This window comes from Rhipicephalus microplus, chromosome X, assembly GCF_043290135.1.
Source record: "Rhipicephalus microplus isolate Deutch F79 chromosome X, USDA_Rmic, whole genome shotgun sequence".
NCBI lineage: Eukaryota > Metazoa > Arthropoda > Arachnida > Ixodida > Ixodidae > Rhipicephalus > Rhipicephalus microplus.
Genome location: NC_134710.1, coordinates 83,162,447 through 83,175,161, shown reverse-complemented (window position 1 = coordinate 83,175,161; position 12,715 = coordinate 83,162,447). Strand labels below are relative to the sequence as shown.

Here is a 12,715-nt window from a genome sequence, read left to right as displayed (position 1 = left end):
AGCATAAACCTCCTCCCCCCCCCCCCATCCACGGGGCAAAGTACTCATCGGAGATATGCGCGCGTTGGCGCATTGCGACGAGCTGGGCACCGAGAGTGGGTGGCTTTTTTTCCCTTTCTAGAGTGTTAATATATAAATAAATAAGGTGGCAACCCCAAAAAACCAACCTAGACTGTCGATAACAAAGGGGCCAGAGGCGTTTTGGCGTTCCTGTCAAAAGAATCTAGCAGGGAGCAAAAGCTTTGACCCGTGCTTTTGCGGCAGCCAGCTGCGCCGTCCCACGTGTCCTAGTAAGACATACACGAGCTGTTTTGAAGGAAATAAATTCTGCTAGTTATGTTGATCCTTTGAGACTTTCACCTTAATGAGAAACCCTACCTTCGTGAGTTCGGCCACTGCAAGCAGACCTCAACAGCTAGAGGGGGGCAGCAAAAGGGGGCAAAAAGAAAGGGGGGCAGCAAAAGGGGGGTCAAGCTAGCGCACGTACCGTATAATGCGGAATATAGGTTGACCCCTTACCTTGACCAGCAAAAAAAAAAGAAAAACACGGAATAGTTCACGGCTTCACTTTATTTAGTCCTCCGAGCTGTTGGAGCTCTCCTCCGACGACGGCTGCTTATCACTAGACACCTTTTATAGCATGTCGTCCTCAGTGCCGTCGAGAGCGTTGCTGATGCAGCACTTCTTGAATGCGCACACCACTACCCCTTCAGGCAGAGACCTCCATGCCTCGGAGACCCAACCAGAAACTGTCGCGAGAGGTGGCCTGCGCAGCCAGCCTGTCGGGGTCCGCAGGTTGTCGCCAGCCATCCATTGGGTGTACAGCACACGCACACAATCTTTGAAAGGTTTATTAAGGACGACGTTCAGCGGTTGGAGTGTTGACGTCATGCCTCCCGGAATGACGACAAGATCCGTCTTTTCGTCGCGAAGGCTCTTCTTCACTGATGCCGTCAAGTGCTCGCGAAACGCATCCAACACGAGCATGTTCCGGTGCTGCAGGAGTGCTCTGGGCCGCCGGTTCCACACTGTGCGGATCCACTCGCGCATTAGGGCCTCGTCCATATAGCCCTTCTCGTTGACGCGGACGACATCCCGCGGCAAGGCCTCCTTTGGCATCGTCTTCCGCTTGAAGATGATGAAGGGGGGCAACTTTCTGCCGTCGGCCGTGCAGGAAAGCATAACGGCGAAGCGCGAATGCTCGCTTCCGGTCCACGAAAGCTTCACTTCTTTTTCCCCGCATTCACAAACTGTCGTGGACGACGGCATGGCGAACCACACCGGCGTTTCGTCTGCTTTGCCGATCTGGTCGAACATGTAGCCATGCTGCCGTCGGAGACTGTTCACGTAGAGTTGAAACTATCAATTAGTCCTCGTACATCTCCGGCAGCTTCTGACATATCGACGTGCGCTATCGAAGGGCAAATCCCTTGCGTCGCATGAAGCGACGGACCAAATAAATGGATTCCTTGAAGTCTTTCTTTGACAGACCGGCTTCACGGGTGAGCTCGATGGGTTTTGATCGAATGAGCTCCGCATTCACTGGCAGGGATCTGGCACGGTACTCGCGGACGAAATCCGCCATTTTTTCCTCGAGTACCGGGTGCACAGCTCGGCGACCGCGAAACGACGTCTTCCTCACGTTACACACCGACAGTTTATATTTTCGGTTGCGCCAGTACATGACGCTTTTCTCGGCAACTCCAAACTGCCGCTGTGCCACCATGTTGCCATTCGCTTCCGCGAATTCAGTACCTTTTCTTTTAAATGCGGCGGTGAACTGTCACCGCGTCCCGGTATTCATGGCTAGTCGCAGAGTAACGACGACACTCGCTACGTACACTAAATGAACCAGAAAAAAGAAATGGCACCGGCAAAGAATGCGTCGCCCCAAAGAGGCGATGTCGATGCTAATGCCTAAAAAGCATGCGACACTCCCTGTTGCCAAACGATCGCTTGGTTTATGCCAAGGGCCGGTATATAGGTCGAGGGGTGACTTTTTATTGACATATTTTGGAAAAAATCTCGACCGCACTATACGGTACTCCTCAAACAGCGGGGCTGTCATCTAGGCTTTCTTTTTGTGCTTGTAAACAATGCTGGATGGCAGCCGAGTGCCTTTGAAGCACCGCGAGTTTTTATACTTGCCAATCACCATCAGTGGCAGCTTCTCACTACCGGTCACATTTACGCCAAAAGCGACCAATATGCAATTTTTGGCATGTTTCCCACCGGTGCACTTCTCGTTCTTAAATGCTAATGTCCTGCTTGGAAGCAGGCAATAGAAAAGTGCCGACTCATCAAAATTTAAAATGTAGGTGGCATTGTAGGCTGTCAAGGCTTCCTGCAAATCGGTGTCCTGTCATTCAACAGCACCTTCTTTGTCTGCTGCAGCAGCCTCACTGCAAACAGCCTTCCCCACTATGCCGTAGCGAGCTTTAAACCATGACAACCAGCCATTGCTGCAGGCAAAATCGGGGCAGTTCAGCTGATCTGCGAAAGTTCGTGCTCTTTCGGTCAAAAGGGGTCGGCTAACCGACAGGTTCATACTCCACGCCTTTTTCAACCAATGAAGCAGGGCCTTTTCCACTGTGGGATAAGCAGAGTCTCTGCTGATGGAGCACCTTTTAAATTACTGCCTGTGCCACCTGTCAACTTTTCGCGAGCGTTCTCGCACACAGTCGTAAACATTTCGCACACAGTCGTAAACAGCAAGTTCTTTTCGTGGGCTACCTCAGATTTTTTGGTCCCATTTTCAACGGTGCGAATGATCTCCAGTTTTTTTTTTTACACTCGGGACGTGATACTTCGGCATAATATGAAGTTTCAGTAAGAATACTAAAAAACACAGCAAGAATAATAAAACACAACACAGCAAGAATAATAAAAAAAATGACATGCCACACAAGAAGAAGAAGAAGGTAACGCAACAGCACTACACTGCCGTCACTATCAACACTGTGGAAAAGTGAGGACTAGAGACCGAATAAACAAACGTCAGAGAACACAACGTGCTCAGCCTGGCTCAGCGCTGTTAAGCCGTTTAGAATAAGTACTTGGCTTGGATTGGAAAGCGACATCTAATTTGCACCCCCTACCGGCACCAGCGACCGTGAGTTCCTGGGTTACTAGAAACCAATCTTGAAGGCCATGCCTTCGCACGATGCAACCAACAACAGCCGTACGTGCAGCAAATATGTCAACGTGGACATATTTTGATGTCACTATCGCTGGATGTTGTAGTCCGATCGTCACAGCTATTGTATCTATACCATCATCCAGGTCACTTCTACATAGTCCCAAAAATCAATAAACCCGGTAACACTGGTCGACCAAACATATCACGCATCGGTACAATAATTGAACCCATATCAGGGTACGTAGTCAAACTAATAAGCCACATTGCATACACCCTCGCGTTGGACATAAAAGACACCACACATTTTCTTCGAGACATTGCAGGACTGTGTGTGCCGAAAAACTCATACTTGGTTATTCTTGATGTCTCTTCATTGTATACAAATATTCCTCACGATGACGGCATTGCTGCATTATAAACGTCTGCACACACAAAATTTTACCGATTTTTCGGCCTGTGCATAGATAACGAGAACAAAAATAGTACGTACTAACAGTATGTAACGCTACAAGCAAATATGACTTAAGGGGAGATGCTACTCGAAAAACGATTTTCTTTAATAAGAGTCTGAATTTACCACAAATTGGCATGCTAATAGAGTTTTTTCTCCTCTTTTCAAATATGTCATTTATTTTCATGTAGATTGCTTGGTTTTCTTTCTGCAGGTCAGATACGGCAAAATTATGGCCATTGTTATGCAACAATTCTGACCTATAAAAATTTGAGATAAAGCATGCAGATATAGCTGACTATGATCCTTTGGAACTGTAGAGTGCAAAAAAACTATATAAATTTTGTGTGTAAAAAGGTGAAATACAATAATAAAATAGAAAAATTTACTATGGCTCTAGTTGCCAAGGGCTTTCAATGTTATGTAATTTTTGAAAAACATAATCAAGCAGCACTGACAATCTGAATAGATACTTGCACTCTATGGGCCTTCATCATGCTATGTGCAAAATTTCATAGAGGTATGACAATTCTAAGTATACGAACTAGCGTGTATAAGAAGCGCAGATCACACAAAACTGCAAAAGGAGAAAAATGCATTTGAAAGTTTGAAACCTTTTTTTTTTTATCACAGAGTTGTTAGAAATGCATAATCTTTGGCCATAATGTTCAACAGAACTTTGAAAAGCACTGCAAGTTATTAGAACTGTCCTGCAGCATAGGTTGTGCCCTCACGGTCCTTGCGAGCACTCTCTTCTAGCCGTGCCCTTTTCACTCCACGACGACTGGTGGGCCCTTGCTTCTGCTGTCAGACGCTCGGACATTCCCTTGATGCGCCTCGCATCGCGGGAATCACTGAAAGTAACTAGATCTCTAGATGGCAGTATGTTGAGCTCTTCCAGGATGTGCTCGAAAGTAGCATGACCCTTGTTGAACCACAGGATTGCCATAGCTGCGGCAGTCTCGACAACCGTTCGGGAGACAAACTTAGTCTTGCGGCAAAGTAGCCAAATTTTGCTGTTCAGGGATTCCGATGCGTTCTGGGTTTTCTCTTTGATGCATTGCAATAGCAAGGAGCTTCTCATCCGTTAGCCGCTTATAAATGGGCAAAACAGTTCGAATTTAGTTTTGAAATTTTCACAGATGAAAGAAGAAGGTTTGAAGATTACAATGCAATAAAAATCAGAAATCCGACAAATTTCGCTAAAAACGCGATTTTTCGACTCGCATCTCCCCTTAAGCGGTCAGCCATTACGTGGGGTTCAATAGAGACTGGGCGGGGGATTCCTCGCGAGTACGTATAAACCGCAGTTAACATTAAGGGGGGACGTTCCTTTCGAAACAAACTTTCTTGTTTCTTGTTGGATGTTCGTGAAAATTGGCACAGACACTAAAAATGGCCTCACAGTGCTTCCATAAAAATTTCGAGGCGGTAGCACAAAAACTAAAGGTAAGTCTTGATCAGTGTTTTTTAAAGCTTGTAGTTATTTGCTGGCGTGCAAACCCCGATATGCATTCGGTTTGTTTTTCGCTTTGTACATTTTTGCAGACAACTTTCCTCGCGTAATTCTCACATCTTCCTACTTCTTAAAGAAGTGCGAAAATTATGCGAGTAAATACGCTGTACCTATCCACTGAAATATGCATATCTAATGTATCAGTGTAGCTGGCGTTGCTTGAAGAAATGCGAGTGCAAGAGTGGAAAACCATTAGCTCAGTGCTTATGGTAAATTCGATCATGAATATATGTCGAGTTTGTTTGGTTCCAGATTTGTCATAACTTAATTATGGGTAATATTACTAGAAAAAAAAAAGGCCAAGGTTAGAATAAATACGGTAACTTCAGTGTAGTGCCACTGCATAGAACAGGCCCTTGTGTGAGCCTTCTTTCAAATTTTCTCCTGCTAGTGTGAAAGCATAGAATATGCTCAAATAGTCGCAAAATTTTGTTTGCGTTGGACCATAAACGAAGTCGCTTTTGTTTCAGAAGTCGCAGCCGAGACAGACGAAGACGACGTTCTATTTCACCGAGGCGGAGGTGGGTTCACTCTTGTACTTTAACCTTATCATAATCTTATCATACGTGTGAAGACTCCTGGGTTTCGGCCATTTCATATTTTTCTATGGTTGGCAGGAAAATATCTGCGAAATTGAAATTTCTATGTGTTATCTGGCCCATTAATTTACATATGCCCCAACTTTGAAAAATTAAGAAAACTAATTTATTTCCACAAAATGATTGCTTCTACGACCTCAGAAAACAGAATAAAGCTGTTATTTAAAAAAAAAACCTCTTTCGAACAATGGTTTTGGAGCTGTCCTATATGTAGGGCACCAATGTTTGGCACACCGCGAACAAAAAGACATTAGCGCCTATCACTGTCATACGAAAGTTATTGCACACCCGATAACTGAAGAACAATTGACCAAAATATCAGCAGCATCGAGAACAAGTTAACTGTACGACTCCCATTAAATGAAACCTTCTTAAACGAAATCGCTGCTTAATTAAGAAAGTGGGTGCCTGAAAGAATTGATGCATTGCAAACGAATGCTAACATTTTTGAATCCTGCTGTCAAATGACAAAACTGTTGTCGAGTCTAGATGTGTAAAGTTAATATGCTTTTGAAGATGTTTGAATTGTTGTCTTTTGTTATGTGCTAGCTTTTTACTGTTATATTTTTCTCCTGAATTCATATGTAGTCACTTATGAAACTGTATAGTAATTCAGATTAGTGTATTTTCTTTGAATGTGCGTAGAGGCTTGGATGACATTACACCTGAAGAGCGAGACATGCGGACGGTCTTCTGCATGCAGCTTTCTCAACGCATTCGTGCGCGGGACTTGGAAGAGTTTTTTTCATCTGTAGGCAAGGTGAGCCAGCACTGTACTTGTTTTTTTTTTTATTGAAGCATTTCTTAATTGTAGACATAAAATGTAATCAAGGTGTAGTGAATACAGGCTCTTGTAACTATTATGACTGCAGTAGATGCCATTTCTTCTGAGGCCCGTGTGCTCAGATTTGGGTGCACGTTAATGAACCCCAGGTGGTCAAAATTTCCGGAGCCCTCCACTACGGCGTCTCTCATAATCATATGGGGGTTTTGGGACGTTAAACCCCACAAATCAATCAATAGATACCATTTCTTGGTGGCAAGGTTTGAATAATCGGACCAATACTGGAACAATCGGAACAGCTGCATGCATGAAACTCATTACATCGGGTATTCCTCAATCCTGTACACCTTTTCTATGAAGGGTCCCTGGGTGCTGCCTTAATCCCCTTTTGGCTGTATTGAATGTGCGTGCCCCGTCAAATGTCAGCCTTTTTATCTCTATGCCTTATTGCAGGAAGTAGGTGCTTCCTCATCCCTTTCAAAAGGCCTATATTAGGCATTTCACAGGGACAAGAATTTGTCGCACTCTTCAGATTATCTTTATTTTACAATGCTGCTGAATGGTTTATGGGGACACTGTAATCCTCTACTGACTGAATAGGACAGAGTACTTGAACTGGTATAGTGCATTATGCTAAAGAAATAATGGCCGAGCAGACTGACAAAATAAGGACAGAGCTTGGTTGAACTGCTTTGCAGTGACCCTCATCCTCTTGCATGCATCATCATGCGAAAAACAAACTTTGGAGCTGAATATCTCTGAGCACAAGCGTGCTAAAAAAAAATCTTTCATCTGAAACGGTGTACAAGCACCACTGCCTACATTTTTTCAGTATAAACAGGCCAACTTACTGCTGACAGTGATAATTATCATCTAACTTTCTGCTTAACTTTTTTGCACAAAAAATTCTCACGGGCAGGGGTGGAAGTGCTGTGCCGATTGCGCCAATCTGACCTGCTGCACCAAGCCGCACCTAAACATCCATTTGCAAGTGCAACGCCAAATTTAGTGGAGAGTTTTATCATTGACAGAGCAACATGCGTGGGTCGAACAAAGGACGCAAGTGTGTCTATATCAAACGTCGTATTTCAAATCGTGCATGAATCTTGTGCCACGTGAACACAATGCATGATTCTTTTTAAGGGGGGGGGACACGGGTCTTAGAAGGCCAAAAATCGCAAAAAAATTCGACTTTTTGAAGCTGTCATTTTCAAAATTTGTGCCTATTTTTGCACTTATCTGAGAAGTTTCTAGCTTCTCGCGTTATTATTTCTGGTGCAAAATCAATTTATAACATCCCTGTGAGATTAATGTGAGCGCAAATTGACGCTAACATCGCGCTTTTTCCGCGCCAAACTGTTGCCGTTACACACGAGCTATCGTGTTCATCTTGGTCTCGTTTGGAAGGGTCGTTCTTCATCTTCAATTTCCCGCCACCGTTGGCTTCCCTTGCTCATTGGTTTTTTAGCAAAAACGCGTCATCCAGAAGCGCTAGCGGGCGATTCAATTAGCTGCTTGGGGCACGTGACCAAATTTAGGCATTTGTTTAGCCAAGGGGCGCTTTCGTCGTCTGCTTCACCATCGTGACGCGCACGGACATGTGCCATTTTGTCATGGTGCTACTGATTGCTTGCGGCAGTAAAGAAGTTCCGTGCTACAGTAATTTGTGAAGCGGGTGTGGCTGTGGTTCGTTCGCTGTGAACTTCAGAAAGATCCCCGCTATGGCTCAGGACAACGAGGATAACATACTCGACGCGGTCAACGGCGGTCGCCGAGTAACCGGTGTAGGCCTAACTCACGTACGAGCCCTTTGGTTACCGACAACGTTACTGAGAACGGCTGTGTTTTGCAGCCTCATCAGTTAGAAGACAGCAAGTAAAAACTTGTAGTATACACGGTACATGGCGGCAACCGTCGAGTGTCCATATAATTCCTATCCCCAAAAAAAAGAAAGTTCACTTAATTGCCTAACGATGACGCGGCGAGCACATCTAAACTTCCTCGTGGTTCTCATGTCGGCTGTGGCTCTTTGGACCGAAACATAAGTTTTCTTACATATAGAGCCCTATGGGTTTTGTATGAAAATAACTATTATATAGTGGCTGCGTATAGATGTAGCGTCTCATGTCAGTGCAGGATATTGCCTCGAGTTCATGTTTTTCACGAATGCGTCTTGCCTAAACTCGTTTTATATCTACTGCAAAGCGATGACGAAGCTAAGTAGACGCAGCGTCAAGCTCCGCTGCCTCGATTTAACAGAACCAGAGGTGCGTTGTTGGCAGACCACTTTGACAGACGCACCTAGCGTCGCAGAAGATGAAACGATAAGTGTTTCTCATATAATACTGTACTGTTATTTCGATAAATAGATAAAAACAAGGAGGTTTGTTTTTGAGTGTTGTAAAAAATAACTAATTAAATCTTGATTCCAAATCTGGAACGCAATGGCAGAGCGATGCATACCCTGATGGTTGAATTTGTCCATGTTTCACTGTTGCTACCTGGTGACAAAAACTTTTTGCAATAAAGTTTGCTACTAATAATTGAAGAAAGTTTCAGTTAGGTCAAAGTTGATATCACTTTGTTTTACACTCGGAAAAGGAGCGTTGCAAATCTCAAGAACGTAATCCATCCGAAACGGATCCGATGCTTGTGTTTCCTATAATTCCCATTGGGGTACAGGCGCCGCTGTAAGAGCCCGCGTAGACACAAGCGCCAGATTCCCCTTTCAGTATTATTGTATGAAACTCTATGGGTGAACATTCTAGCACAATTTTTTTTTTTCTCATTCATCCGACGTCTAGTAGCTGTTCAGAACGCCGCGCATGTTTTTTTTTTTTTAATCACTGCTCTTTCCTTTTTGATGTTGTAAGGTTTGGTTTCGGTTAAATTTGGTTGCTTGATCAGCATTGCATGCTTAGTAACAACAAGGCTTTTGCGAATGTGAGAACAAATAGTAGAGTTTTCGAATTCGCTTCGATTCGAAGTTAAATTATTGAAAATTTCGGAAGTATTACAAGAGTCCGCATATAACCACTTGTAAAGGTGGTTTCAGTGCAGTGCAGAAGTGATAGGTGGTGTAATCACCTATTCAGGGGAAATCTGCTCTTCCGCGAAGCCCTCTTTCATATTTAAAGGGGCCCTGTAACACTTATTGAGCATGGTCAGAAAACACTGCCAATCGGTAGTCGAGGCTGCCGAGAACACGCGAGGCAAATATTATAGTGCAGCACGCGGCCTGTGATTCACAATAAATTTTCAGTCAGCTAAAAATCGCTCTCTTTCCTCGGCAAATAACACTACAAGCTCAAAAATCACTTGTCACTGCTATTGGCGACACGGCACGCTTGGTTGTTACTGGGGTCGCCGCTTGTCCACGCGTATGTGCGTGATTGCACTGAAAGGCCGCGTGTTCGAAGCAAAAATAGAGAAAAAGTGCTCAAGGTCACCAGGCACGCGGGACGTTTTTCCTTTCCCTGTGCCCCTGCTCCCTGCTTAGCTTCCAGCTTTTTTGTCGGAACCAGAAGAGTGAATGCAATTGCAGTGTGTGACAAATCTTTGGGGCCCCGCTTATACTAGACTAATTCTAAAAAATTTGGTGGTGAATTCGTATAGCCAATAGGCTTCTTTAGTGGCTCCATTGCTACTTAAAAAAGTGTTGCAGGGCCCCTATAAATGAGCGTGTTTACCCTCAAATCAATTCATCATTTTATTAGGCTTAAAAGCTTGTTGTTGATGGTTTACAGATTATCACCAGCCTCCTACCGAAACTCAAATCCCATTACTACTCAAGGTTGTTTGGACTTCCTTTGAATGAAAAAATATGAAATTTGCATAGAACCCCTATTTAAATAAAAAAAAGTATTGTGCACGTTAGTTAGGTTCTATTCCCATTCCCATTTATTCTCATTTTTCTTGTATGTGATACATACCACACTCAAACCTCGTTATAACGTTACGGGTTATAATGAAGTAAATGGAATTCCCCTTGAAAGCTCTATTGATAACCATTCATTTTATTGACCAGTAAATTAAAATTTATTTTATTGACCATTAAACTAAAATTGACCAGTAAATGGATATAGCAAACTAAATTAGTCTATCAAATAGTCTATAAAAAAATTATAATCGTAGTGTGTTAAAGGGGTCGTGAAACGGTCGCTTAACAACGACAATGCGACACCATCGGCAGCCACATACGCTAACTATATCGTCAGCCTTAGTGCATTTGCATAGACGCTTTGCCTATCGAGGAACGCGGAACTACAGTCGAGTTTACATATAACGGCCCCACTTAAAACGAACTTTCGCTTAAGACGAACAATATCCGCGTGACCATCAAAATATACATTGCTTCAATGGCACAAAATCGCACTTACAACGAACGTCTCCGAGCGCCGCTGATCGGCTACAGCGAACGGAGTCAGCGGTCTGCCGATTTCCCTGGAAACCGATTGCTACCACCGATCAGGCATCGGCGAAGTGCCCATACATTCTTATTGTTAAACGCCGACCCTGCCTCCGCGACCCTCTAGTTGCCGCTCTCCCCAACCCATGGATGAAGGAAAGCTGTTTCCTTCCTCCATGTCCCGACTGCTTTTTGTTACGCACCCCTCCGTCCTTTGTCCCCCCGGCTACTTTGAGCACTCCGCATCGCCACCGCTATTTCGAAGACTGGTTGGCCATCTACCCTGTTTTTGATCGCTGGCACTGTCGTTGGCGTGGCCGGCATGGAGTGACCAGACCATTTACGAACATCGTCGGCTACCGACTGTATACAATATTCGGCGTCATGTGCACGCGCGTACGCTACCCCACCAACTCTAATAATTTGCGATTCTTTCGTGTTTAGGTCTTGTTCTCGCTCATTTCGCCCTCGACTCAGCATGCCTTCCACGCGTGTGTGGAAGCGCGAAATCGGCTGTTAATTTGCACGGAACGAATCACGAAATATAGAAGTTCGTGAGGCCACGCAAACCCGCAGGCGCAACAAAACTATTTTTGACCACGGCCTCCGATTATTCGAACACCGCCGCGCGCACCAATCCAGGCGGCCATGCTTTGACTTCTGCGTGTTCAGGCATTCTTTCCAAGTATTTCTACGTGCGAGTTTTGTGGACCTTTCAAGCAAGCCACCCAACGTGCTTCCTTCCCGTGTGTTTTGGTTTTCAAGGTCGCCCTCTTGCCGCATCCTCCCCCTCTTTATCGCAACTCCTTGCCCTTCTCTCGCAAGTCTGCTCTGCTCTCTTCCCCGCAGGGGCGCCTGCGCAAGTAGGCGTTTGTTGTGTAGCGACACCACGGACCCGAGCTAACGGGGGAGTTTCTACTCCCTCCCACGCCTAGCCGTGCGTGGCTTTGCCGTGTCCGGGGAAAAAGGGGATACTGGGGGTTGAGCCTTGAGCGACGCTGGGTGATTGGACTGTTAAGGCCCCCCGGCAGAGGCAACACACCCCTTTGGCCCCGGCTTCACGTAGACGGCACCCCTGGGCGGACCCACCCAGGGGAAATCAGCAGTCGCCTTTTCCTATCTCTCTCTCCCTACATCTTCGTCTTTATCTCTTACAATTTATCTGTCCTGTCTTCTATTCTCTTCTGTTTACTTCCAAACTTCCTGGCGGCTAGGGTTAACCCTGTGCAAATAGCCTACCTTGGTCTAGGCGCATTGGGTTATAGTGGCGTTGTACGGCTGGCGTCTGCAGATTTCAGCATCCCTCAAACTTGTAGTGTCCCCTCGTTGGGCTCCGTGTTGGGTGGCCGCCAACGCTGCTGAACAAAAATAAGACAGGCATGCATAGAGCATTCCCCCTACTGTCTGATCGTACCGGCTTAAAGCGGGTACGCACCGATGATATAAATTTTTTCAATCAGCCAAAAGAAACATATCCTCACTTTCACGTTATCCACTGTGAAAAAACTGAAAAGCTAGCCAGGACCGTCTCTCCTTTCGTTGTTGCTAGATGTCTTACCGAAACTCTTGGCACAGGATACAAGGTAACCAAAATGGCTAGCGGAGACCTTCTCCTCGAAATCCGTGACAAAGAACAATTTGAAAAGCTAGACCGTCTTTCCCCCGCAGGGGTGCCTGCGCACGTAGGCGTTTGGTCACGGACCCGAGCTAATGGGGGAGTTTCTACTCCCTCCCACGCCTAGCCGTGCGTGGCTTTGCCGTGTCCGGGGAAAAGGGGATCCTGGGGGTTGAGCCGACGCTGGGTGATTGGACCAGGCC

The 12,715-nt window shown here is 45.4% G+C and overlaps 1 protein-coding gene across 4 annotated transcripts in view; it reads left to right on the top strand.

The window, feature by feature from the left end:
• Window positions 1–12,715, top strand: part of Caper (RNA-binding protein 39-like protein Caper) — an 87,394-nt gene that overhangs the window by 24,030 nt on the left and 50,649 nt on the right. For all 4 annotated transcript variants that reach the window (XR_012886877.1, XM_037427326.2, XM_075877233.1 and 1 more), the window contains exons 5-6: window positions 5,577–5,627; window positions 6,351–6,465. Coding sequence is in view for 3 of the 4 variants with exons in the window: in XM_037427326.2 (XP_037283223.1) it covers window positions 5,577–5,627; window positions 6,351–6,465 (166 nt within the window). In the remaining variant the exon portion in view is untranslated. The remainder of the gene's footprint in view (window positions 1–5,576; window positions 5,628–6,350; window positions 6,466–12,715) is intronic.